Source organism: Equus caballus, chromosome 24 (genome assembly GCF_041296265.1).
Source record: "Equus caballus isolate H_3958 breed thoroughbred chromosome 24, TB-T2T, whole genome shotgun sequence".
Taxonomy (NCBI): Eukaryota; Metazoa; Chordata; class Mammalia; order Perissodactyla; family Equidae; genus Equus; species Equus caballus.
The window spans coordinates 55,215,466-55,241,965 of NC_091707.1; the positions used below are offsets into that span (position 1 = coordinate 55,215,466).

General features: G+C 51.8%; 1 protein-coding gene across 3 annotated transcripts in view; it reads left to right on the forward strand.

The window, feature by feature from the left end:
- Positions 1–26,500, forward strand: part of WDR25 (WD repeat domain 25) — a 137,188-nt gene that overhangs the window by 83,522 nt on the left and 27,166 nt on the right. For all 3 annotated transcript variants that reach the window (XM_023628397.2, XM_023628395.2, XM_023628396.2), the window contains exon 4: positions 11,740–11,870. In XM_023628397.2, coding sequence (XP_023484165.1) covers positions 11,740–11,870 — 131 coding nt within the window. The remainder of the gene's footprint in view (positions 1–11,739; positions 11,871–26,500) is intronic.

A 26,500-nucleotide genomic window follows, 5' to 3' on the forward strand; every position in this document is an offset into this window, starting at 1 on the left:
AGTCGGTGGAAGGAACTTTCCATTACTGAGCACTCCTGTGCGACAGGCCCCGTTAGCACCTAATGTGGCTGCAGCCCTGAGCGGGGTTCAGGTGAGGACAGAGCCAGGAGCGGGTAACCGGGTCCCACCTCTGCCCCTGACTCCTAGTCCGGCTGCTTTCGGCACCCACGCTGCCTCCTCCTCCCTGGGCTCCTCCTGGGTCTTGGTTCTACTGGGCACCACTGCCAGGGCCAGGAGGGGAAACCAGAGGTCATGCCAGTCCCTGGGGCGTCCCTTGAGACCCGCAGGCAGCCCCCGCCTGCCTGGCCCAGCAGTGGTGGTGCTGGGGCCTGTGCCCCTCCCAGGGCCTGGCAAGCAGGAGGTGATGACTCAGTCCACATGCACAGCTCCTCCCCAGCAGCTGGGAGGTGCAGGGAGGGAGTGCGGCGGGTGGTCTGGGGTACCTGTGGGGTGTGTTTCATACCTTGAACGTCCTCATCTCCTTCTGGGCCACTGAGGGGTGGCCTTGAAGCTCCGCTGACTGAGCCCCATGGCTCTCAGGAGGGCCGGTGATGAGACTGGTGATGTGTCAGCGGCCAGTACTGTACCACAGGCTCTGCGCACGATATGTCGCTCCTCCCCACAGCTTGCTGCCAGCCATGGTTCTGCCCATTTTACAGGCGAGGAGACTGCGGCTCAGAGGGCGGAGCAGCTTGCTGAGGCCTCCCGCTGGTGCATGGCCAGCAGGGGTTTGGAGCCATATCTGTGCAACTGCAAATCTCGTGCCCTTTCCACGGTGCTGAGCGTGTGGTGTTTTCTTCTCAACAGAGGGTTTCCCCAGCTGCTGTGTCTCACTGAGAGTCCCACAGGGCCCATGAGGGAGCCACGGCTCGGGGAGTTGGATGCCACTTGGTGATGGTGGCACCCACTGTCCCTGATGGTGATGGTCAGTGATGATGGCAGCAGGTACTGTCACCGAGCACCCTCTGTGTGTTAGGCCTTCCTCTACAGCCTTATGTATGGGATCTCGTTTAGGCCCCACTCACCTTTGAGGCCGGTGCCACCAGAGTCTTCTCTTCACACACTGGCCCAGAGGCGTAAACCAGAAGTGGCAGAGCCAGGATGCACATGGGTCTGCCAGGCTCCAAAGCCTGTGCTTGACCATCACACTCCATTACCTGTGTGTCCAATAAGCCAATAAGTTGGAGTCACAGGTGTGCAAGACCTGGGACCCTCCCTGGAGAAGCTCACGTCTGCTGGGCAGACAGAGGTGCAGAGAGGGTCCCAGGTGGTGGTGACGGAGCAGACAGAGGAACTGTGAGCACATCTAGTCTGGAAGATCAAGGAAGACTTCCTGGAGGAAGTGGAACCCAAGCTGAGGCAGAAATTCAGGGGACAGAGAATCGGGGTGGAGGAGGCGTGGTTGAGAAGGAGGGAAGTGGGTTCTCAGCAGATGGAACAACGAGGACAGAGTTGTCACAGGAACAGGAGGCTTGTTATGGGTCTGGAAGTGTGGGGTGCAGGGAGCTGGGGGAGGTGAGTCTGGGGGTGCAGGAAGGGGAGCCTGAGCTTCATGCAGCTCCCCGCCTGTGGGGGGTGCATTCTCTAGGCCCTGCCCTCACTCCAGGGTCACTGAGCGCCCTTCCTGTGCCTCCCGCCCTCGGAGGGAAGAAATGATGCTTTTCACTTGCTGGCGATGCTGTCGGCTTAATCCGCGTTCATTTGACGACATTAATGGATTCCTAGTGGCTCTGTCTCTCCATCTATCTTCTCAATCAACAGATGTTAAGCAGACACTGCCGTTGTGTGTGTGGGTGTGTGTGCGTGTGGTGGGACTCTGAAGTTTTCAGACATGCAGAGTCTTCCTGCCTGATGAGTCAGGGCCTGCAGCAGCAGGTGGCAGCAGGGCCCACTGCTGCGTGTGGAGCAGGAGGGAGTCAGGACTGGATTTGCACTCCAGGCAGCCGTCCCTGGTAGCTGCAGCTGGTGGGGTGTGACCGAGGCCCAGTGGAGAGCTGGAGGAGGGAGGTGGGGTGCCTTGCCTGGTTGGTGGTACTGTCGTTGGAGGGAAGCTTGTCTGACCCCAGGCCCAGCGTACCCCTCTGCTGCCCTATGTGTCGGGTGGTACGGGAAGGCACGGCCCCCCGCCCTCAGGACTTTGCCCTCCCATTAGGGAGGGGATGGAAGACTTTTCCACTCCACCTCTCTGCTGGGAATGGCGCTGGCCACCTGGTTCACCTGTTGAAGGCTGGGTTTCTTTCCTTCAGGAGTTACTTATTGAGCACCTGCTATGTGCACGTCCTGGTGCTAGGGCTACAGTGGTGAGCATGTTGGATGTCCTTTGTCCCTTGGGGGGTAGGGTCGAGGGGTTTGGACCTCACCCGTGGGGAGGCCCTCCAGCCCCTAGATGGGGCCTCTCCTGCTGAGGGGGTTGTTGGTTTCCGTGTCTGTCTCCCTGGCTAGGGTGGGTGCTCCGTGAGGATAGGGGCCTGTCCTGGTGGTCTCTGTGTCTCTGTCACCCGGGCAGGGCTGGCTCGGAGCAGCTGCTTAGTGCGTGTGTGGATGAAACAGCGCAGGGGCTGGCCCTTGCCGCGCAGCGAACCCCATCAGGGCTGCCGGGGTTGGGGTGGGGGTGCCGCTGTGTCTCGATCCTCTTCCCTGCAGCCCACCCTGGCCTGGGTTGTGCCTGGTGTGTGGCTTGACTTACCTCATCCTTTCTCATCACCGAGTGTCAGCTGCCTCTTTGCTTGGTCTGCGTCTTTCCGCCCTTGGTGATTGGCTTTTTCGTTTCAATCTAATTAGAACTCCCGCCAGGAGAAGGCGACGCGGGGCGCGGCGCTTTGGGAATTAGTCACTCGGTGCCCATTGTCGTTAATGGGAATTTGGCGCCAAGGCCATTTATCCTGGTGTCCTCAATCAATACAGTTAAAAATCTGTGGATTCTGAAACGTCAATACCCGGCCTGAAATATGGAGAGCCAGCAACATTTTATCTCATTAATTTATAGTTCTGAAGGGCTGTTGGCTTATAGAACAACCATGAATCAACACTTAAATAAAATCCGCTCACAGATTAATTATTTTTGGTGCTCCCTGTCTCAGTCTGTAATCTTCCTAACAAAACGTCTCTGGTGCATTAGGCCGAGGCGGCCTCAGGGAACGCTGGCCGACCCTGTCAGGCCGCAGCACGCCTGCTTTCTGAGTCAGCTGTCCTGCCTGCCGAACCGGCCAGTCTCCTCAAAAACCCTCGAAGAGCTTCTTCCGTTCTGAGTGGTGCTGGTTTCTTGCAGATTCTAGCCCCCGGCTGGCCCCAGCCTGGCTGTGAGGCCCTGGAGGTGTGCAGGGCCTTGCACTTTGCATTTGTTGGCTGCTAAAGAGCTGGTCCTCCCCCTGGAGCCCCAGGGCCCTGGCCCCGCAGGGCACCCTGTCCTCCTTCCTGTGCCCTGGTCAGCTCTCCTGATGTGCCCTGGCCAGCCTGGGAGAGCCGTGCTATGCCGCCCGCTCCCAGCTCCTGGATGCTGGAGGCAGCCCAGGGTGCTAGAAGGAGCGTGGGTGGGGTGCACATGCGGCTTTTCTACTTACCGAGCTGGGCGTCCTCGGGTTCCTTCCCTGCGGTTCCCGCATCTGTGAAAGGGGAGAACAGTGCCTGGCTGGTGGGGTTGTTGAGGGAAAAGCTAAAAGCTGAGCTGCAGAGGCCCTTTGCAGAATGCCTGGTGCGTGGTAGGCGCTCAGCCTGGGGGCCGGGCCAGCCTTTCAGGGTTCTCCCAGCTTCTCCGTGACAAATGGCCACTGGTGGGCTAGCAGCTTCTTTCTTGTGATGGGACGGCAACTGCCCTTTATTTGGGGTGGCGTCCTCTTCACTCAGACTCCACTGCCCGCAGCCTTGCTGTCTCCAGCCCCTGGCTGCCTCCTGCTGCTCTGGTGTCCCTGTATCTTTAGACGGTGGTCCATGCTGCATGGAAATAAGTGGCCACCAGGACTGGACACATACATGACCACTTCTCTGTTTTCCAAGAAGTGTCTTCTGGTGTCTCCCTCGTTTTTGCATCATGACTGGGGCCCCCATCACAGAAACGCTACAAGGAGAAAGAATGACAAATTGGCTGAAGGCTTTCTATGGGCCAGTCCCCGGGCCAGGTAGCCCTCACTGCCTGGCCTGTATCAACCTGAAATGAATAGATGGAAATTAGACCTTTTCTCCTTACATATTTAGCCTCCACACTCACCTGTGAGGGGGGTGTTTTTATCCCCACTTCGTTGACCCAGAAACTGAAGCTGAGAGTGTGTGGTGACATGTGCAGCCAGCAGTGACAGAGCTGGGACCCAGCCCCGGCCTGTGTGACTGGCAGGGGCTCTGGCTGTTGAAGCCCGGGAGTGGCGTGCCCTCGCCACGTCTGTTTTCCTGCTGTGGACAAACAGTTTGCTTAAGCCGACACCTGGGGAGCCCGCTTGGCTCTCAGCCGGGCAGCCGGCTCACCACCTGCAGAGGATAACTCCGGGCCTCGGGAGGAAGGCGCGCCCAGGCTGATCCTGACTGATCCCTCTGATTAAGTGACAGGCTGAAGGATGCTTCTCCGGCTCTTGACAGCCGCTGCTCCTGTGGGAGAAATGTTAGCCCTGATGATTTAGAACACTTGGCATAGGAAGGGTGAGAAGCGTCCAAATTAAAGCCCTGGAGAAGAGTGCCAGGAGCTCCTGCGGCTTCAGAGAAGCAGCTGCTGAAGGGGCTCTTGTTGGGCTGAGCCTTCAGAGTGGGGCACCCTCGCCGGGCCTTGGAGGAGGTGCTTGCAGAGGGGCCTGGCCTCTCCATTCTCAGGCTTTTGCGCATTGTGGCAGAGTGCCCCCCAGCACTTCTTGGAGGGACTTGGTTAGGCATCCTTCAGGTGCCTGTGGAGACCAGGAAGGCAGATACACGGCACGTGCTGGCTGCGTCCAGGTCTCCTGCCCGTGGGCACGTTTACGGAGCTCCTGGCCATACAGGCACGTGTGCCTATTTGCTCCTTTGGTCCTAGGGGTTTTGCCACTGGATCCAGGCGTGGAGGCTCCAGGGGGCATTGCAGCCCAGCATGTTGTGAGCTGCTGCCGCTCCGGCTGCCGCTCCTCCAGTGCCTCCTTGCCCAGGGAGCAGCTGCCCGCCCCACCCCACCCCCGTCTCCCTCCCTCCCACGGAGGCAGCAGGACCCCCCAGACTCCTCAGCCTTTCCTCTGTCGTCCACAACCCGCTTTCTCCTTAGCTCCCTCCTTCACCTGCGCCCCTTCCCTGACCCTCTTTTAAACGCGTCTGTTCTCAAGGCTGCTCCCCCTTCAGCACGCGCCCGTCGCCACTCCCACGCACACCCTTTCTCTTTCCCTCTGAAGAGTTAGTTTCTCCAATCTCAACCGTGTTTTCTCCTCCTCGTTCCATACGGCTTTGGGGTGAGAAGTGACCCTAGTCGTGGGTGTTAAGTCAGATGTTACTAAACGTCAGTAAACACCTGCCAGCCCTGCGTCTCACACTTTGGAGAGAGCCTGGAGGTCCTCCCGCGCCTCCACAAATGTCTGTCTCCTCATCCTCTTCCAGTTAAGTCATGCCAGCCGTCTGGATAAATAAAAGGTAGTTTTTAATCAACAGTGCCATTTCATCCATTACCGTTATTGCGCGGAGCTGACGTTTGATCTCTGTGCGTGTTTAATTGCAATTGCATTGCCGTTGGCGCCCTTTGTAGGTAAGGAGACCTCTGTTGACTGACCTTGGGACCTGAACACATTCACGGGCTGTTTGCTGTCCCAGCGGTGAGTTCTGAGTCCCAGAAAACCAATTCAAAGTCAGCCATCAGGACACACCTTTTTTGCAAGTTGAGAACTCTTTTTATAAAAAAATTTTTGGAAAATTCGGTCTTGTCTAGATAATTAAAAGCACTGGCTAAACTTGATATAAAAGAAATGACTACAACTTCTGTTTCTTCCGTTCCTACTACTGTTGCTGCTGCAGCTGCCGTTTATTAGGCCTGTGGTTTGCCTGGGGCTTGTGTCCCACATACATTATTTCTAATTCTCACAACAGCCTTTCAAGGTAGGTTTCATTATCCTGACTTTACATATTAGGATCCCACGGATCTGAGAGGCTTGCTGGCTGATCCAGCGTCCCCCAGCTTCTCCATGGGGAGCGTTCAGACACAGCCCGTCTGACTCTCCACCCAGTGAGCCAAGATGGCCCCTGTTTCTGATTCACAGAGTTTGATTTGAAAGTTAGTAAGCTCCTTTTTCTCGTTAACTTTGAGTCAGGATGGTTAAATTTACAGCTGGCTGAATACTTCCCAGAGGATGAGTGTAACGATATTGATTTTAGCGAAATGAGTCATATGCTGCCTGCCTGGGAACACAGGCTCAATCACCACCAGCCGGCAGCATCAGTTCCCCTCGTCAGCGCCTTCCCTGCATGTTCCTGAGTCTGTGGATGTGCGCAAAGAGCTGAGGAGAAGGAAAGGTCACGAACAGCTCGCAGGCAGGCGAGGCGGGTGCAGAGAGCTGGGCTCTGGGGTCAGGCGGGTCCAGCCTGTGTCCCAGCATGGCTGATTCGTGTGGCCCTGGATGAACCATGGCCTCGCTGACCTTCCATTTCCCCCCGAGGTGAAATGGTTAATTACACCTACCACATAGGGTTGTGGCGTGACATGTGCAAGCCCCAGGCAGGCCTGGAGGTAACAAGAGAGAAGGACATGCCCTTCCCTTCTCTTTCTTGGGGACCCATAGTTGAGCTGGGGGCCACACATGCTGAGTGGAAGAGGAGGACCTCAGGGACCTGGAGCCCTGCATGACAATAGGGTCTCCCAGGGTAGGCATTAGGGTGGACAGGCGGTGTTGCCCCAACCACGTGAGTGGTCACCTTGGGGGAGCTCGATGTCTCCCCCTGAGAAAGGAAGAGGGGCATCTCCAAGGAGTTACCTGGCCTGTGTTACCAGCTGCCTTATCATAGCAATATTGGTGATGGAAGCATTGGAGTAATAATAGTGTTGAGAACCAATTGAGTTTATGCATTCTGTTTTAAACATGTTTTTACTTTAATGACGATTTATAGTTTATTTGTATCATTATTGATCCAAAGAGGAAAAGAAGTGATTTTTGTCCTAACTCCCAGAGGATCTGAACAGTTCTTATACTGGTTGAGTTCATTCTAACAGGATCAATAAAGTCAGCGTTAGTGGATTGAATATTTTAAAACTCTATTTCGTATAAGCAGCATACAGTGAATAAGTAGAATTTTCTATAACAGACATGTAAACAAGCAAGATAGTCTCAAGGTTAAAGGTTGCATAGCAACTAAGCATTGTGCTTCGAGTGGCATTGCTCAGGACAGGATGTGGTAAACAAGCCACTCGACTTGTGAGAAGGTACAGAGCAGGGACACGTCTGACAAGGGGGGACCTTCACCTCCATGTGGCTGATGTTCGCGTTCAAGATAGTTTCTCATATTTTCTAGGCTTCATCCATATCTCTTGAACAAAATGTAAAGGCCAGCCTGGGGCGTTGTAATCTCACGGCCTCACGACAAAAACTGAAAATCTTTCATCTCTCAAGTTTCCTGCTGTTGAAAACTTGTATCCCTTGGCTTTAGCTTTTAATTTAACCAAGGACGAGTTTGATAATTTGGGGTTTAATTTTTTCACGCTGTAACAGCTCCCTTTTGCTCCTCGCTGTTTGTCATGCCCCCTAGAATGCTCTGCACTCCACGCTCCTGACAGCTTTACGGTTATGAGGACGTGTAGCATAGCAGCGGAGGGATCTGCCCAAGGGACCTGCCCAAGGGCCCTCTCCTGGAAGTGACAGAGCTGGGGTGGGACTGGGTCTGTGTGACTGTCAGCCCCCCTACCGTCCCACCTCGCGCTTCATACACAGGACCAGACGATGACGAGAGGGATTGGGTTTATGAGCCACCGACTTGTCCTGGACCTTTGCACCCAGTGGAATTTCCCCTGTAGTGTTTCCCGTTAGGTATCTGGATGCTCATTTAAAAATTTAGAAATCTTTTAGCTTTGAGGGCTTTTAACAAAGAAATATAGTGAAAGTCTAGTTATTATAAGTAAAAGTAGGAAAAAGATACAAACTATGGCTTATCTTCTAACTGGAAAATTTTGGTACTTAAAAGACAGATTCTCTCTCAATCTCCTTAGGGGGTGAGGAAGAATAATTTTCAGAGATGCAGGTTTTTTTTTTAGCAGAACAAGTTTCAATCATCATGTTTTAGCAACTCAACTTTCACTTTTCCTCCCGTCTTTTTCCCCCGTTGTTGGCAAGACTGTATTACTGCACTTTCTGAAAAGACATGGCGAATTCACTGCCATTTCTCAGATAAGCATATGGTTCTATGCTCTGGTCCCAGAAGCGGGGAGAAAATTTTCTCCAGTTTGTTTTCCCTTTTGGACTTGAGGATTGGCAGTGAATCCCAAGTGAGCAAGAAGTCGGCGGGAGGTGCAGTTGTCTCCGTCAGGAGAGAAGGCTACTGGCCCACCGGGGCCTTCTTGGTGGTGTGGGGCTGCAGTGGCATCTGTGCGCCCCTCTTTCCATCGCGGGGACATGATGGTGGTCCCCACCCTCAGCCCCCAGGCACTTGGCTGGAGCGAGCAGCCCCGGGCCTGTGCTGCGGGCACGATGCCTGTCCCCAGGGGCTGCGCACGAGCTACTGCGAGTCCTGTCACGAGCGTGGACAGCGAGGGGGCTGCCTCTGCTCCATCCTCCTAGGAGGGGCTTTGCTAACGGGGCACGTCATGCTGTAGCTTCGAAGGCAAGGAAGAGCTTGGGTTCCAGATGAGCTTCAGGAAAGGAAAAGAAGAGTGAACTTGAGGAATACCAGGTCTCCAATTAGATTCATTCCCTGGGGAGCGATGTTCTCTTTACTTGGGAGTGTTGCTTGTCTGTTGACCTCATGGGAGGGACATAGCACCCTGACCACTACAAGTCTACTCATTTCCCTGATGCCTTTTTAGAAGAATTCTTTGTTTGTTCAAAAAAGAATATTGTGGCAATATTAATATAATTTCAACAGTTATCTTACTCCCCCTAGAATAATCCATTGCATGTTGGCGCATCTCTTCCCAGCCTTTGTCCATATCAATCCCTAAGAAATACTCTTGCAATTAAAGAACAGGTATCAAGCATTGTCCATCTTGCCACAGAGCACAGTTTATGATTCCACTTTAAATGGCTTTTCAGCGCTCCAGGCAGAGAGCCATGTCTGCCTTCACCTCTCCCGCAGGCTGGCTAGCCGGGCTGTCTTTAGAGTACCTTCACCATGACGGGGGTGTGACCTGACTGCCTCTTGACAACATTGTGATGAATACGATGACCATGAAAATTTTTGTATGTTGCATTTTGTAGCAAAATAGTTTAAGGGGCTTGTTGAGCTTGAAAAGGTATGGAGTTTTCCTTAAAATCAGGTGTTTCCAAAACTTTCTTTGGTGACAAGCGACTGCCAATTGTAGGCCCCTAGAAGATATTAGAAAAAAATCAACACACTTAATCATCTATCAAGGTAAAGGTGACGAATTAATGAAGATCAAGAGGGGAACTGCTTTCCAAGAAATCTGCACAATGGAGTGAACATTTTGAAAACAGATGTTTTTAATTGTTTCCATGGTTCTGTAATTTTTGTTGCCAAAACAATGATGTGAACATGTCGCCTATTAAAAACTCTAATATCTGCACCTTTAACTTGGGAACAGTGTTTTTGTAATCTGCTTTAAAATCCTTTAAATGAAAATTTCAGTGGATTTTGAATTGGGTTGTTAAAAATATGAGAATTCAGTAATCCCGTCTGATTAGTTGTAGGAGCCATTGTTTAACATCGGGGAAAAGGGAGATTTCATGGCAAAATGGTCACAAAGTCCTTTGCATCGGCAGTAGATGGAAATAGAAAATGTCCCTCTCGTTGCCCAAGGTGGGCATCTCCCATCCAGGTCCGCGCATCTCTAGGACGAGTCTTCCTTGGCGCTGATAGATTTCAGTGAATAAACTGAAGCTGTACTGGGCTACTTTCAGATCACTGAGTCACAAAAAGTTCCCTACATTTGAAAAAAATGAAAGTGTCGCCAACCTGTTATTCACTAAAAATATTATAGCATTTGATTTAATGATTTCAGAGATTTGTTGATACTTTTAGTAAAGACATGTTAAAATATATTTTAAAGCATTGGCTATTTTATCGTTTTCTCATCCTTTAACGTGTTCTATTTTTGGTGTTTGTTTTAATGTTCACAATATATTGGTACAGTGGCACACTGTGTAACTTATCAACAAACGGATGTGCTTAAGGGTTTCTCATTGATGGGGTGCACTGTCAGACGAGCTCAGAGACCATGGATCTGGGTGAACTGGATTAATAATTCTGCGGTAACTCTTGAGAGTACCGATTTGTGGCTTGCTTTTCCGTACCAGGTGAGCTGGTAGAGACTTAACCAAGTACCTGGCAGTGTCCTGAGCACAAAGCAGTCAACCTAAAGGAAGCGCTTTCTGAATCGAGCGAGCTAACGCGCTTCCTGGGTTCCTGTAAGAGGAAAGGAGTCTCAAGATCTTGCCGTCACATTGGTCTCCTTCTTGGCCACCAGCTTCTTGTGTCCCTAACTGCTCACTGCCTCAGTGCAGCAGTCAAGCTTGTCCCTCCCGGGCTGTGGGAGCCCTGGTCGCCGTCTCTGAGGGAAACCACCTTCACGTTCCTGGTTGGCGTGATACGTGGCAGGTGCTGCACCTGGTGTGTGAGCAGGGATGTGGCGTGGTGGCCCAGCCCCTGGGGACATGTGCAGAGGCAGCACTCAGACTCAGCAGCAACAATGGCTTCTAAGGCCAGTCCGATTTCTCGATGCAGTTTCAGTGGGGTTGACTTGAACACGCAAGAACTCCAGCCAGCGCTCAGGGACACGAGGAGGCACTGCGCAGAGGAAGGAGTCCTGGCTTTGGAGCTCAGTAGACGTGGGCTCAGGGCAGAAGATCCATTTCCCACGTGCCCTGAGTCTGACCTGTTTCTACAGCTTACTTCTAGACGATCACAGTGACAAAACAGACCTTGTCCACACAGGATGCACATCTCTGCACACAAACATCTGCACACTGCTCATAAGTGTCTGACAACAGTTTCATGACAGATGCGTGCAGGACGAGGACTGTCTTGAGTCCTGTAGAACCAGTGAGACTCCAATGGTCCACGCCACCCTGTCCATCCTGGAACTTGGGCCACTGTGATGTCACACTCTGGTTTGTCACCCAGAGCATCAAGGCACCCCCACCTGCCATGCTCTATAGCAAACCATTCATGGTTTTTATAAGGGCTTGACTGTAAGATGGCTGATCCTAAAAAGAATCACTTGGGAGCATCCTGCTTTTGGTTTTTAGACTTCCAGGTCGATAATCTGTATTAACTGTGCAGTTTTGGAAATGTTACCTAATCTTCCTGAGCCTCGTTTTTTCCAATCGCAAACTGGGTTTAAAGTGGTTGTGTGGTTGAAGTGAGTTGACGCATATGTTTACGGAGCACATAGAAGGTGACATTCATGGATCCAGTCGTCCAGTTTAGCCGGGGGGGGCGGGTGGAGTTCAGCTAATCAAGGGTGGGGGTGGCCAGAGCGTGAGGGCAGAAGTGGCGGCTGCTGCTGTTGTGTTTCCAGAAAGTCCCCGCTGGAGACAGGTGGGCTGCGTTGGCCCATAGCTCCATACCAGGAAGCGTCTTAGTTTCAAGATGCTTATTTTGTGATCTGGGTGGTTTCTAACCCTCTCTTCTTTCTTTGTGTTGTAGGGACCCAGCTATTCAGTGGTCAAAGTGACTTCAGGATCACTACCTTGAAGTTTCATCCCAAAGACCACAGCCTTTTTGTGTGTGGAGGCTTCAGCTCCGAAATCAAAGCTTGGGATATAAGGACCGGCAAGGTACCACGCCTCCCTCGCTTGGCCTTTCCCTGGGAGAGCTTGCCCGATGAGCTGAACGATTGGAGTCAGGGCAGCATCCATGTATGGGACCCAGAGCTGGAATAATTACCGCTTAATATCTAATCAGTGCCAATCGTCATTTTTAGATGTTTTGAAAGACCCTTGAGTTGTTAAGACTGTTAAAACATCATAGGTGCATTCTGTACAGCTTACTAAAAATATCTGTTGAGCACCTACTGTGTGCAAATACTTCCAGATGATATAAATAAGTCAGCCTTGGGTCACTCAAGGGAATAACGTGTGGATACGGATAACTGGCGCTGAGAGTGCTGTGTGTGAGCGAGCGAGCGGGAGGGGCCCAAATTCAGAGCAGGTGAGTGCTTTCAGCTTGGCGGGAGGAGGGCTGCTTAGAGCAGGCCGTGTTCCCTGTGGGGCTTGAAGGCTGGTCACGATCCGTCCCACAGAGACATGGTGTCCACTCCCACCTCACCACAGCCTGCTGCTCCTCTTGCTTTCACTTACTTAATATGTGGCATCTCCATCCTTCTGGTTGTTCGGGCTAAAACCATCAGAACCATCCCTGCCTCTGCTCTCCCTGTCATCCCCCGCACACCCGGACCATCAGCAAATGCTGTCGTAACTCTGGTTCAAGCCGCCATCATCTCGCGCTGGGATAATTGCAGTAGTCTCCTGTCTGGCATCTCTCTTTCCCCCTGCCCCTCACAGTTTGTTCCAAGCACAGCAGCCACCGTGGTCTGTTGCAGTGTAACAGATGTGTCACTCCTCTGGTCAGACTCCTCCCTGCTCCGATCTCACTCACAGTGAGAACCAGTGTCCCTACAGTGGCTCACAAGGCCTGTGTGATCTTCCCTCAGCTCCTTCTCATCATCTCCAGCCCCACTAGCCCCCTTGCTTTTCCTAGGACACACCAGCACTTTCCTGCCTCAGGGCCTTTGCACTTACTGTTCCCTCTGCCTGGAAGGCTCTTCTCCCAATTTCCTATGTAGAGGCTTCCTCCCTCCCTCACAAATCCCACTTCTCCAGTGAGGCCTTCCCTGACCACCATGCCAGCCACCCCCTGGCATTCACTAGTCCCCTTTGCCACCTCATTTCTCTCCAGAGCACTTATCATCACCTGGCATACTTTGGATTTTACACTTTGGTTTGGTTTATTTATTTGCATGTCTCCTTCTACTTGAACGTAAGCTCTCTAGGACAGAGATTTTGTCTGCCTTGTTTGTCCTCAGCTCCTAGAATAGTGCCTGGCGTGTAGTCGGCACCCAGCAAACCTCAGCTGACTGAATGAGTGAGTGAAGGAGGAAGGCAGTCACGTGGAGTGTGCAAGTGCAGAAGGTGGGGATGTGAAATGTGTGCGGGGGCTGGTGGCCAGCTCGGCTTGGCTGTGTGTGGGCCCCAGGCAGCGGGACAGGCCTGCTGGGCAGACAGTCTCTCACTGCCCTGAGTCTTGGTTTGGATTAGCAGTGGGAGCCATGGAAGTGTGTGAGCAGGGCGTGCTTGGATCGGGGCTGAGGGGGCTTCGTGGAGGGGTGACTGCCGTGGTATGACAGCCTCTGGGGTCTCAGTGACTTCAAGGACAGCTGGTTTTCAAGATCTGAGAAGCACTGCCCTGGTCTGAAGGAGGCAGACAGCCACTCGAGTCCTACAGGGTAGTTCATGATAAAACCTGTGTTGAACTTGACTTTGAAAGAAGAAGAATGTCAGAGAGTGTCCTCCTTTGTTTGGGGTTCAGGGGACCCAGTGGTCCCGCCCTGAAGGCTCGAGCCTGCTGCATCTGTATCGCCAAAATGTTCTCCTTCAAGGCTTCCCGCTCTGGGGCCGCCTCCCTCCCCGTCCTGGACGCGGGCCGCCCTCACGCCGCTCTGCGCCCAGCAGAGGTTGTTCCACACGGCCTGGATGGAGGGAGGTGAGACCAACCTCAAGGTCAGGTTCGGAGGCCCAGGGGGTGCCTCAGACCGGCCGCTGCGGGAAGACGCTGGAAGGGGCTGCTGCTGTTTTGAGGAGAACCCAAAAACAGAGACAGTTTCTTCAAAGAGGACAGGACGTTTTCTTCATAGATATCTTGCTTAGAGCACTTCACACGCGGTGGATGCACAGAGAGATGTGCTCTTTTAAAAAATGTGACACAGTTTTCTTTCACAAAGAAACTTCTCTTTACAAAAATATTTGGAAACGAGAGAAAAGTTACCCACAAAGAAGTGGACACAGTGAAGTTTTTTAAAAACTCTGGAACACTTATATTTAGGATATAAATACCTGATAAATGAAAGAAAACACAGGGAAGCGCTGTGCGAGCTGGAAACTCTTAGTCATGCCGTGAAGCGAGGCCTCCTGATTACCCAGCCCCGCTGACGGCCACGTCCCTTAAAGGTGTGCTTACTGTTTTTAGTCTCAAAGACCAAACACGTAAGAAATTACTCACCAAGGACGCCATCTGATTTAAGAGTTTGTTAAAAATATCGAATTTTCTCCTTTAAGGCAGACGCCAGCTGACGAGCTTTGAAAATGCTGGGGGAGAAGAAATTAGAAGCAGATGTTGCTGTGACTGGTATTGGCATGTTTGCGAGTCTCTCCCAAGCGAATAATGTGGGTAAAGGGATCCATGCGCTATTTGTTTTTACTTTCTTTTTACCAACAATCCGACTGCCTCTCCTCCCCCGCTGGGTCGCAGGGCTAGTTCCATTGTGCATCAGCCAGGCTCGGGGGACAACTCTCTTTCCTGCTTCAATTACGGTTCTTCTGGCAGGTGTGGCCTGAGTGTCTCATCTGGACTCAGCGGGGAGGACCAGAGAGAAAGGCACAGCCTCCCTGCCCTCTGGGCTCCACCTGGGTGGCTGACTTTCCCTCCCCCTGGGCTCCCGCGGGTGTGTGCCTCTGTCCCAGGTGCTGAACTCCCCCGCCCTCTCTGGCGCACGGAGGAACATCCAGGGCTGAGCAGCTTGACTTTCTCTGCCTGCCTTCAGGGACAGCGGTGGCCACTGCAGGTGGAAGCAGGAGGGACACAGACCTTAGCTTAAAATCAAGACAAGCTTCCTCTCTTGTATACACTGGGAAGGACTGTTGTGTTGTAAAAGAAATATGTGATTGTATGAAAAAATTAGAAAATAGGAGGAAATAGAAGAAGTAGTCAAGCCAGCCAAAGATAAACATTAGGAACATTTTGATATTTTTCTTTCATTTTTCTTTCCCCCGTGTGTGTTTTTTTTTTTAAAAAAAACATTGTTTGGTCTTATTTTTATACATAGTTGTGTACTTTGCTTTTCTCATAGCATTGTAAGGGTTTTCCTTGTAATCACAAACTCTTGTAAAATTTTCGGTCCATCCTTTGATGCAGGGTGTTTGGCCGGCTTGCTGCTTGCCCTTTCCCCGGTACTCAGGGCAGCATCTGACATAAATAAGCACTTGACAAATATGGATCAAATGAGTCAATTTCAAATGGTTTAATAACTTAAACCCTAGTTTGGACATTAAGGATATTTCCCCTTTTTGTTGCCATTTAAAATTAATAGATATGAGGATGGGGATCAAGGGTCAGCACACTGTAGCCTGGGGCCAAATCCGGCCCACTGCCTGGTTTATAGATAAAGTTTTATTGAAACACAGTCACACTCATTTGTTTATGTACCATCCAAGGCTACTTTCACACTACGGTGGCAGAACTGAGTAGTTGCAGGAGACCACATGGCCCGCAAAGCCAAAAATATTTATGATCTGGCCACCCCTGCTATGGATAGATCTGGTTGTGACATCTGTCACCCTATTGATTATCGGGGCTAATCGTCCTGATCTGGCTGAGAAGGGGGGTGCCCCTGTGCCTGACTCTTTTATGGGCATCCTTGCAGAGACGGTGTGCTCAGAGAATGTCTTTTCCAGAGAACTGTTCTTCAGTCAGGGGTGTTTGAGTCGTCCGTCTCTCGATATAATCTCCAAACAACCATCCAGGTCTACTTGATTATACTTTCCACTATACGACACATATTTGTGCATCTCGTGTTTTCCACGATTGGGGTTTATTTCCTTAAGCTTGGGTCCCAGAACTCAAATTGCTGGGTCAAAGCGAGTCCGCCTTTTGAAGGTAAGGGTTGAGGAGCTGAGGCATGCTGGGCTGTGAGCCCACCACGGAGCAGGACTGCAGGGCCAGCCAGCCTCTTGCGGGCTCTGAGAGAATCAAGGCTGGAGAGTAGTTGGAACAGATAACTCTTAAGCTACTTCCCAGTCATACAATTTTATGATTCCTTAAGCTTAGCCAAATGATGAATGTTGGGATTCTGGACTTCTCCAGTCCAGCCCGATTCATTACAGCAAATGGGCTATTTGGCTCCCCTTTCTTCTTTTCTTGGCCACTTTCTCTGCCTTGGGTCTGATGACTGGAGCACATCCCTCATTGCAGCAAAGTGCCTGACTTCGTTTCCAGAGGTCAGCGGGATGTGGTCCATGTGAGCCAGCAGAGCATGCTTCCTGGGAGCTGGCTTTGGGCCACCAGGATGGCATTCTCTGACTCCTCTTCCTCCTGGCAATCTGCTTGAACCTGGGTGTGAACTGGAACCCCAATGTCTATGATCAGACCTTCATGTCATTGTGGGGGCTCCTCTCTCCAGAAGCCCATCCTGGCCTCCAGTGCTATGGCCTGAGCTCCAGGGGACCCTGACTCACGTCCTCCTCCACCACCCACTCAGCTGGGTGGTTTTAGCCAAATCCCTCAGGCCTAAGCGTCTCTCACTCGTGGTTTCCCGGTTGGTGCAGTAAAGAGAGAGGACGAGATGCTCTCTAAGGCAGGGCTGCCCAGACGCTCGTGCAGAGGAGGCGTGGGGCTCTCGTTAGGGTGCAGTCTGTGCCTGCAGGTCTGGGGTAGGGAGGTGTCCTCGCTCAGGCTGCTCTGACACAATACTGCAGAGTGGGGGCCTTAAACAACAGACGTTCATTTCTCACTGTACTGGAGGCTGGAAGACCGAGATCAGGGTGCCAGCGTGGTGGGGTTCTGGGGAGGGCTCTCTTCCTGGCTTGTAGATGGCTGCGTCCTTGCTGTGTCCTCACATGGTGGAGAGAGTGAGCTCTGGTCTCTTCTTCCCCTGATAAGGGCACCACTTCCATCACCCGGCCTCCATCTCCATGACTTCATCTAAAACTAATTACAGAGGCCCCACCTCCAAATACGATCAGATTAGGCCTTAGGGCTTCAACATGTAGATTTTGGGGGAGGGGGACACAAACCTTTAGTCTGCTGCAGACGTGATCCTACATTTCTAACAAGCTCCCGGGAGATGCAAAGGCAGGTGGTCCGTGGACCACACTTTGAGAAGCCAAGGCCCAAAGGGCTCTGAACATAGAGATCCTGGGCTTTTCTCACATCAGCCTGTGTCCTCGATTGGCCTGCACCACCTTTGACAGCTCTTGCCTTACTCAGTTGTTAGCACCTTCATCTGACAGGTGTTCATTTACAACTGCCTGTGTCGGGGCTGAGTTGAATCCTGTCTGCGCCCCAGCATCTCCCACAGAGCCTGGACCGGAGCAGGTGCTCAGCGGGCATCCTGGAGCATGCTGACAGGGTCAGCTGCCCCTCTCATCATAATGGAGCCCTGCGGGGGCACCCACCTGCCCGCAGCTCAGGGACAGTGTCCACCCTGCGATCTGTGCAGAGGGAGTGGCCCTCTGACAACTGGGTTGTAAAGGCTGGCTGCAGTTCAGCTGCAACTGGTCATTGCAGAAATGTGGGCAGAGGCAGAGGACTTGAGAGCTCCTGGTCAGATGAGGGGTGGAGTGCTGGTCCCGACACTGCCGTTCTTGGCCAGGTCCCAGCTCTCGTGCTCCCCTGTGTTTGGTGGATAACGGAGTTGCTAGTCTCACTGGTTTCCAGGCTTGCAGGGCCCTGGCTTGGTGCCCAGCGTGGAACAGGAGCTGTCCCGTTGCAGAGCGTAAGACACGGGCCCAGCTATCCAGGGCCCACCAGCACTGTGGAAATGCCCAAGGTAGTTACTTTAAAGTTCACTTTAAGATGACTCTGTAGTTTGAGCCCCGTTAGCATATGTCATAAAAGAAATTTCCCCCCTTGGATCATGAATCAAATTTGTAGAAAAACTCCCACGGAGCCTTAAAAATCATATTGTGTATTTAGTGAATCACCCTTTCTGCAAGTCTAAATTATGGAACCCCAACCTCAGCAAATTACCTCTCAGCTGAGCAGGATCGAGCCCTGGAAATTGGAGCAGCTCTAGAAGATCTAGGCCACGTGGCTCCCGGAGCTGGGAGCTCGGCCTCTGCCCCAGTTCCCCCTCCCTTCCCTGGGCAGGCTGGCGGGGGGCAGCTGGGGCCCAGGGAGTCTGCTGACGCACGGTCTGCGCTGCTCCCCAGAAAGGGTTGCAAGTGCATTCAGGCTCCTGTTGGGCCTCTAAACACTGACCCCCATCTGCTCTGGGATAAATTCTCATGATCAGGTCGGCTGCAGCAGGCCCGCTCACTGTGGCTCCAGGGTTGATTTGACACGAATCATCAATATTTCATGCTTATTCTACATCTTCTCTTTCTTTTTATGTCTGTAAAGGGCCGTCTTGACTTCCAGATGTAGAATTAGTTTTTGACCTCCTTTTGGAGGTTTGTCCCAGACTCCCTGCAGGTGTGTGTCCTAACGTGCGGGTGACAGTGGGGGAGGCCCCGGCTGGCCGTCCAGACTGCTGGCACCCTCGTCTTGTTTTCTTGTTATCACAGCCCCTCACTCGTAGGCTCATTTCCCAGAAGAATGTAAACTCCTGAAGGCAGGAATTGGCCTCCTTCGCTGCTGTATTCCCAGAGCCTGGGAAATGGGGAGGGGAGGACTGCTGCAGGAGTGACCGACAGCCCGAATCAAGACCGATTGTTCAAATCCCACGAAATGAACTCACCCAGTTGGCGAGCCACTGTCTTTGGTTTGTGCATCTCACGCCCCTCCTGTGGGCATCCTTCCCTGAGTGGCAGTGATACGAGCTGGTAAAGCAGCCGGTGCTTGCCAACCTGCACAGTTGACCTTGTACGATGGTCAGAAGGCCCTGGGGAGCCTTAGAGAACTGCTGCCCGGCCCCCATGCCCGTGTGGAGGTGGCCTGGGCATCGAGAGTTTTTGAAACCTCTCCAGGTGATTCTAACGTATAGACAGGGTTGTGAACCACAGCCTTGGGGGCCGTGGATTGGGTGCCCAGGTGAGAATCTTGAGTGGGGTTCTGTAGGTTTCCACCCGCGTCCCTGAAATTTGCATTCCTGCAAATGGGAGCTGTCTGGAAGCCTCGGTGCCTTCACTGTGTGGTTCCCAGCGCCATCAGTTTTCGTGGCGTTGTAGGCAGGTTGCTTATTTGCCCTAATGAGGTTTTGATTACTCTTCATTTGTCTCTTTCATCGGCTTTATATTAGAAAGCCTTTTTATTTGGACTCTTTGTGCTTTCTGCAGTTCTAAGTTTTGCTGCAAACTTTTTATGCAGATGAGGGTAGGAGACTACCGAAGGCAGAGTGGGGAAGAGGCGCTGGGGAGCCTGGTGCCGAGAGGAGCCCTGGGACTTTGGGTGGCTTCCCGTCTTTTCTGGGCTCCCACTGCCCCCGTCTGTCGAGCAGCGGTGGGGCTGGGGTGTTCTCAAGGCCTTGCCAACAGTCAGTACTGATTCGAGGTGGGGCGTGCAGGGCGCTCACCACGGGCTGGGCTCTGTCCTGAGCACGCTCCGTGTCATAGCTCATCTACCGCACAGCAACCCTGGGGGGCCTACCAGGCACTACTCTCACCTGTTCCACTGGCAGGGCCCCTGAGGCTCAGGAAGGTTCTAGCAACTCATACTAGTGGGGTATGACTTTGAACAAGGTGGCTTGACCTCCACACCCGTACAGGTCCTCTTGTTCATGGCTAATGAAGCTTTAGTCTTGAGTGTAAATAAAGCTCCGTCAGTGAGGGCTGTGTGTTTTGTTCCTGGGGAGGCCTGTGTGGGGCAGCCCTGCCACGCACAGCTCGGTGCCTGGTCTCAGGGACCCGACTGTGAACAGGATGGTGGTGGGCCCTCTGGCCTCAGGCCTGAAATCGTAACCCCAGCACCTCTGTGAGGACAGTGTTTCTGCCCCCATGGTGTAGGCAAGGAAACCACTTCTGAAAAGTCCAGCTCTCAGTGCGGGGCGGGCAGTCACTGTGGGGCTTGGCTCTGAGCCCAGGTCTTCTTCTAAATTCTCCCTCTCTTGACCTCAGGAAGAGGACACGTTTCCTTTTAGTGATGTCACAGAAATTTCCTGAGCCCCACCAGACACCGGGCATTGTCCCAGGGCTTGGGCGACAAAATCCAGTTGGACAGTCCTCACCTTCTATGAGCTCAGTCTGTCAGGGGGGACTGTGGGAGCCCCTGTGAGAATGCACATTTCTTCCATATCTGGTGGATCCTTTGGCTTCACTGGCTGCTTCACAGGTGGCTGGGGAGTCCCTGTGTGTCTCGTGGGTCGTCCAAAATCTCAGGCAGAGCTGGGGAGGTGGTTCCCAGAATCCAGAATCTCAGAGACCTGCCACCTGCCCAGCCTTCTCTGTCATTTCACCCTGCAGCGCCTTCTTGGGGCTGGCAAGCAGACTCCCCTTTAAAACCTGGTGTGTGAGTGGCCAGCTGAAGCTCGGCGGGGACAACCAAGACCCATGGCGCTCAAGAGGGCAATGTCCCTGGACTTTCGTTAACACCCTGTTTCACAACTTCTGCTCTTAAAAATGCAGTAGGGTATGTCAGAAAACATAAAGCAGGGGCTGGCCCCGTGGCCGAGTGGTTAAGTTCGCGCGCTCCGCTGCAGGCGGCCCAGTGTTTCGTTGGTTCGAGTCCGGGGCGCGGACATGGCACTGCTCATCAGACCACGCTGAGGCAGCGTCCCACATGCCACAACTAGAAGAACCCACACCGAAGAATACACAACTATGTACTGGGGGGCTTTGGGGAGAAAAAGGAAAAGAATAAAATCTTTAAAAAGAAAAAAAAAAAAAAAAGAAAACATAAAGCAGACTCTGGCCCTGTCATGATTATATAAACACAATATTTATATAATGCTAATTTATGAGTCCTTTATAATACATTTTGCCACTGAAATAGGTTGTGTTACACTGAACACCTCTCCTTGAGATTTTTTAAAATTTAATATTTTTATTGAAATTGATTCAAAATTTATTTTTTTACTTGAAAACTTACTTTAGTTTGCCATAACTAATAGGATCCAAAAAATCATGGCTTTGATGCCCTAGTTATTTTTTGTCTTAATATACTTTATTGAGATGTAATTCACATTTCCATGCAGTGTACTCATTTAAAGTATACATTTCATTGGTTTTTAGTATATTTACAGAGTGAGGCAACCATCCTCACAGTCAATTTAGAACATTTCCCTCACCTCAGGAAGAAACCCGTGCTCTCCAGCCGTCACCCCCAACTCCCCTGCCCACCCCCTGCCTCCCAGCCCCTAGCACCCACTAATCTACTTTTTGTCTCTATAGATTTTCCTATTCTGGACATTTCATATGGACGGAATCATACAAGGTGTGGTGTTTTGTGCCTGGCTTCCCTCACTCAGCATAAGTTTTCAAGGCTTGTCCCTGATGTAGCACGAGTCGGCACTTGGTTCCTTGTATAGCCCCGTAGTATCCCACTGGACAGACAGACCACATCTTGTTTATCCACTCCCCAGTTGATGGACATTTGGGTTGGTTCCATTTTTTGGCTGTATGAATAATGCTGCTATAAACATTTGTTTACACGTTTTTGTGTGGACCTGTTTTCATCTCTCTTGGGCTCTGGTAGGAGTGAAATTGCCGAGTCACTTGGTAGCTCTGTGGGTGACGTTTTGAGGAACTACCAGACTGTTTTTCAAAGCAGTTGCACCATTTTACATTCCGACCAGTAGCGTATGAAGGTTCCAATTTCTCCATGTCCTCACCAGTACTTATCTATGTTTATGCTTGTCCCCATCCCAGTGGGTGCAAGCTGGTATCTCATTGTGGTCTCCTTAAGTTTTGATATAGGACAATTCAGACTGTTTCTTTCCTCATGAATGAGCTGTGGTTTGTGCCCCTCAAAGAACTGGTTGATTTCATCCAGGTTCTCAAATTCACGTGCACCAAGCTGCTCATGACACTCACTTATTATCCTTTTGATGTCTTTAGCTTCTGTCTCCTCTTTCCTTCCTAATATTGATATTTGTGTCTTCTTTCTTCTTAGTCAGTGTGGTTAGAGATTTATCAATCTTTTTGATCGTTTCAATGAAACATTGATTTTCTCCATTGTTTTTCTATTTTCAACTTCATTAATTTTTGCTCTTATTTTTATTTTCTTTTGATCTTGTTTTGGGTTCAGTTTCCTCTTCTTTTTCTGATTTCTTAAGGTGGCAGTTAGATCATTGATTTGAAGTCTTTTTTAGTAGAAGTATTTTTTTTTAATTTTTTTATTTTTATTAAGGATATGAAAGTTAACATCCTTGTGAAATTACAGTTGTAAATCATTATTAGTCATGTTGTAGGTGCACCACTTCACCCTTAGTGCCCTCCCCCCACTCGCCTTTCCCCTGGCAACCACCGATCAGTTCTCTTTGTCCTTATGTTAACTACCACCTATGAGTGGAGTCATACAGAGTCCGTCTTTCTCTGTTTGGCTAATAGAAGTATTTTAATGCTATACATTTCCTCTAAGCATGCATCCCACAAATTTTCATATGCTGTATTTAAATCTTCATTCAATTCAAAAAATTTTCTAATTTTATGTTTAATTCTTTGATCTGTGTGTTATTTAGAAATGTGTCGTTTAGTTTCTTAATATGTAGGGCTTTTCCAGATATCTTTCTGTTACTAATTTCTAGTTTACTTCTGTTATGGGCAGAAAACAGACTTTATATGATTTCAGTCCTTTTAAATTTGTTAAGGTTGGTTCTGTGGCGCCGAGTATGGTCTGTTTCGTTGAATGTCCACGTGCTCTTGGGAAGAGCGTGTCTTTCGCTGTTGTTGGGTGGACTGTTCCATAAGCAACAGTTTGGTCGAGTTGGTTGATGGTGTTGTTCAGTTGGTTCTTTCATATCCTTGCTGATTTTTTGTCTACTTGTTGTTTCAATTATTGAGAGAGGAGTGTTGATGTCTCCCACTGTAACTGTGGCTCTGTGTGTTTCTCTTTTCAGTTCTACCATTTTTTGCTTTGTGTATTTTGAAGCTGCCACCACAGCTCTGCTGGGGACCTGCTCTCAGGTCAAAGCTCTTAGAGAAAATAGGAAAAAAAGAAAATCGCAGCTCCCCTCTGAGCTGGTCCCTTCTCCGAGTTTCCCCCTCTCCCCAGTCTGCTTGTCTTTTGTCTGCGAGTCCTCAGGGAGTTGCTTTCTGTATTCATCCAGAGTTTTAGTTGCAGTCAGTGGGTCTAGAGGCTGTACTGGGCTTCCTCCAACTTGCCCCAGGTGGATTGTGAGCACACTTTTCTCTTGACCTTGAATTTCCCCTCTTCTCCTGGTAGGTGCCACCTGTCCTTCTGGTCTCCACTGAGGTCTCCTCTCTGGGAGCTTCTCCCCGAGCCCACTGGATTGGGTGCCCCCCCTCTCTCAGTCTGGGTTGTAGCTGCCTGGAGAGCATCGTCCCCCTACTAGAATGTGAGCTGCATGAGGGCTGGGGGACACGGTGGTTTTGTCAACCCAGCATCGTATCCCCAGACCTCATGTTACTGGCACAGGGTCAGTGGCTTGGTCAGTGTTTCCTGAATAAATGACTGTACCAATCTCCGTGAATCTGCAGCAAAACTCTGCAAAGATTTTATGACTTTAGGAAAGTTTGTGCAACCCAAAGTCTGGCCCCAAGAAGTGGATCCTCAGTTATGGGGCAGTGTTAACGGCTGTGCATTTTACGCACGTGGGTGTTCCGTGTCCCCTGTTAGAGGGCTGCCTCAGCCTTTCCTAACTGCCCTGAGGGAAGACTGCCTGGCGCTTGTTAGCAGATCTGGCCTGAAAGCTGAGAACGGTGCTGGGATGCGCTGAGAGGAGACCTCGTGGTGCATCCTGTAATTAGGCTGTGCTGAGCGGTCCACTCGTCATGCTGGACTCGGAGAGGAAATGAAGGGTGGGCGTCTCTGCTCGCCCTCTGCATGCCCTTTTCACGTCAGGCATATTTCTCAGTTTTTAATTATAGTCTTTCACTTAAAATTTTTTTTTAAAAGGTCTGGTTCTCTGTCTCGCCTCATTCATTTATTCGTTGATCATTTACTGAGCACCTGCCATGTGCAGGGCCGCCTCCTATTTTGCAGGATTCACAGAAGCTACAGCAAACGCCTCGTGCCCAGCTGTTGGCACCGCCATCCATCTAGTTGCTGGACAGCCCAGAACCTCCATGGCAGCTTTAGGGCTGGCCTCCCTTCACCACCCAATACCCTGTGCTTTCCTCTCCTGGGCCGACACGTGAGGTTGCACAGGTTGTCCACTACACACTGGCTCCTGGCCAAAGGGTGCTTGGGGACTGGAATCCAGCCCATGCTCCGCTGGCCAAGCCGTGCCCCTGGCGTGGCGTGGTCTCCACCTGAAGGAGTGTCTTTTCCTAATATGAACCTGGGTGCCACCTGGGCCAGTGGTGGCCGTGTCTGGACACTTCCCCTTCTGTCTGCTACCCAACCTGATGAAGTCCACTACCCCTCCATGCCCACAGTGTCTCCCAGGCCTGCTCCTCATCCCCGCTCCCGGGATGTTAGTGCTGCCCAACTGTTCCCGCGTCGGTCGTCCACACTGCAGCCAGCACCATCTTTGGGAGATGCAAATCAGAACACATTCCCCCGGCTCAGAGCTCTTCCCCACCTTGGACTGCCCAGGAGCAGGTCCGAACTGCATGGGCCAGCCTGGCCGACCTCCTCAGCCTGGCTTCCAGCCCCCAGCCTGTCCCACGGCCTCCCTGAGCCGCTGCCTCCCGGGACTGGGGTGGGGGTGGCAGGGGAGCAGGAGGACTTCCCACCTTCCCAGACGGTCTGACCTGTCGGCAGTGAGTGCGGATTACACTTCAGAGTAAAGAAGTGGGTGAATCACTTTCCAGGGAAGGGGGAGGAAGACGAGTTTGCAAAGGAGCAGCCAGAGGCCTGAGGAGCACCGGGCCGAGGGCTGCGGGGGGCGCGGGGGCTTGTCCTCCAGACGGTCTCTGATTACGAAAGTGAGATGTGCTCTTTGTGGGCTACGTGGAAAATGGAGAACTGTCACCAGGAAGATAACCCCCTCAATTCCACCCCAGCCGTAACTGCCACTGGCAGTGGGTAGCCTTCCTTCCAGTTGTTTTATGCATATGTTTACATTTTTATATAATTTCCCCCAACTTAATATTATATCATTAGCGTTTCCCAAATTGTTAAAAGGTTTTAGATGATATAATTTTTAATAATTACCCAATATGCCCTAATGTATTTAACCAGTCCTCTATTATTGGAAATTTATCATATTTCCAGTGTTTCCTGCATTAACAGCACTGAGGCTAACATCTCTGTGCATAAATTCCCAGAGGCAGAACTGATCCAAGGGTGTGCATGGTTTCAGCTTCTGGACCCCACTGCCCTTTCCTTCCAGAAGGAGTTGCCAGTTCACCCTGAAGAATGGCGTTAGGCGTTGGCTGGCTTGTCCTTAGCCTAGGTGAGGCTTATGCGTGCTCACCTGTATCCTGGGGAAGACCCCGTGCAGGGAGACGGGCTGGGGTGAGGAGAGAGGGGCGGCTGTGAGAGCAGGGTGGTGCTAGAGAGGGGGCTGCCTCCTCTCAAGACGGAAGGAAGTGGGGCTGGGGGCCAGGGCAGCTGGGCCAGGGGGCTGCTTCCTTCCAGGGCTCCTGTCTTGGCCGTGGACTAGGTCTCGGGGTGTGAAGTCCGTTTACCCTCTTTCAGTCCTTGAGGTCGGCCAGCCCAGTGCCTCAGTCCTCAGACGGCGGCCGGCAAGTGTGGCATGCCTGATGGAGATGGGACTCCGGATTTGCAATTGTGTGGGCTATGAGGATTGGAAATCGACAGTTGGTGGGGAGACGGAGGTGTCCTTGAGATACCAGGGGAGGGGCCTAAGCTCTCAGCCGGGTACAAGCATTGGGAAGTGGGGTCCCTCCAGGGGCAGTGGGTGATTCCGAGGGCAGGACCAGAAGGGGCTTCTCAGAAAAGGTGCCCCTTTTAAGTCTCAGCATAGTTCTGTCAACGCAGGGCTCTCTCATCCATCTCCTCTAAGCGTTTCCATTTGTGTGCCAGCTGTTGGGACCTTCTCAGTAGTGGTGGAGCAGAGCTTGTGGCCTGTCAACCACACAAGGCAGGCCGCCAGGACGCTTATCCCAGGTGACAGCCGAAGACAGGTGGCCCACCCAGGCCCCCAGTGGCAGGCTCCGGGCTCTGGCTCTGGGTCTCCCAGGGGCTGCCTGGGCTGGCCCAGGAGCTGCGGCGCTGGGGCTGCGGCCTGCCTGGTGCCATCAGAGGATCCTGCAACCTGGCCCTCTGCTTCCCCCTCACCGGCCACCTCCTCTCTGTTCACCGAGCCTCCTGATCAGATGGGTCAGCTCCTGCTGGTGTCTGGCTGTGCTCCTGGAGTGTGGTGGACACTGGAGGGCCCAGGAGTGGGGGCTCACTCACCCTCCCCTCTGCCCTGCAGAGGTTCTCTGTGGACCCCGGCCTGTTTGGGCTC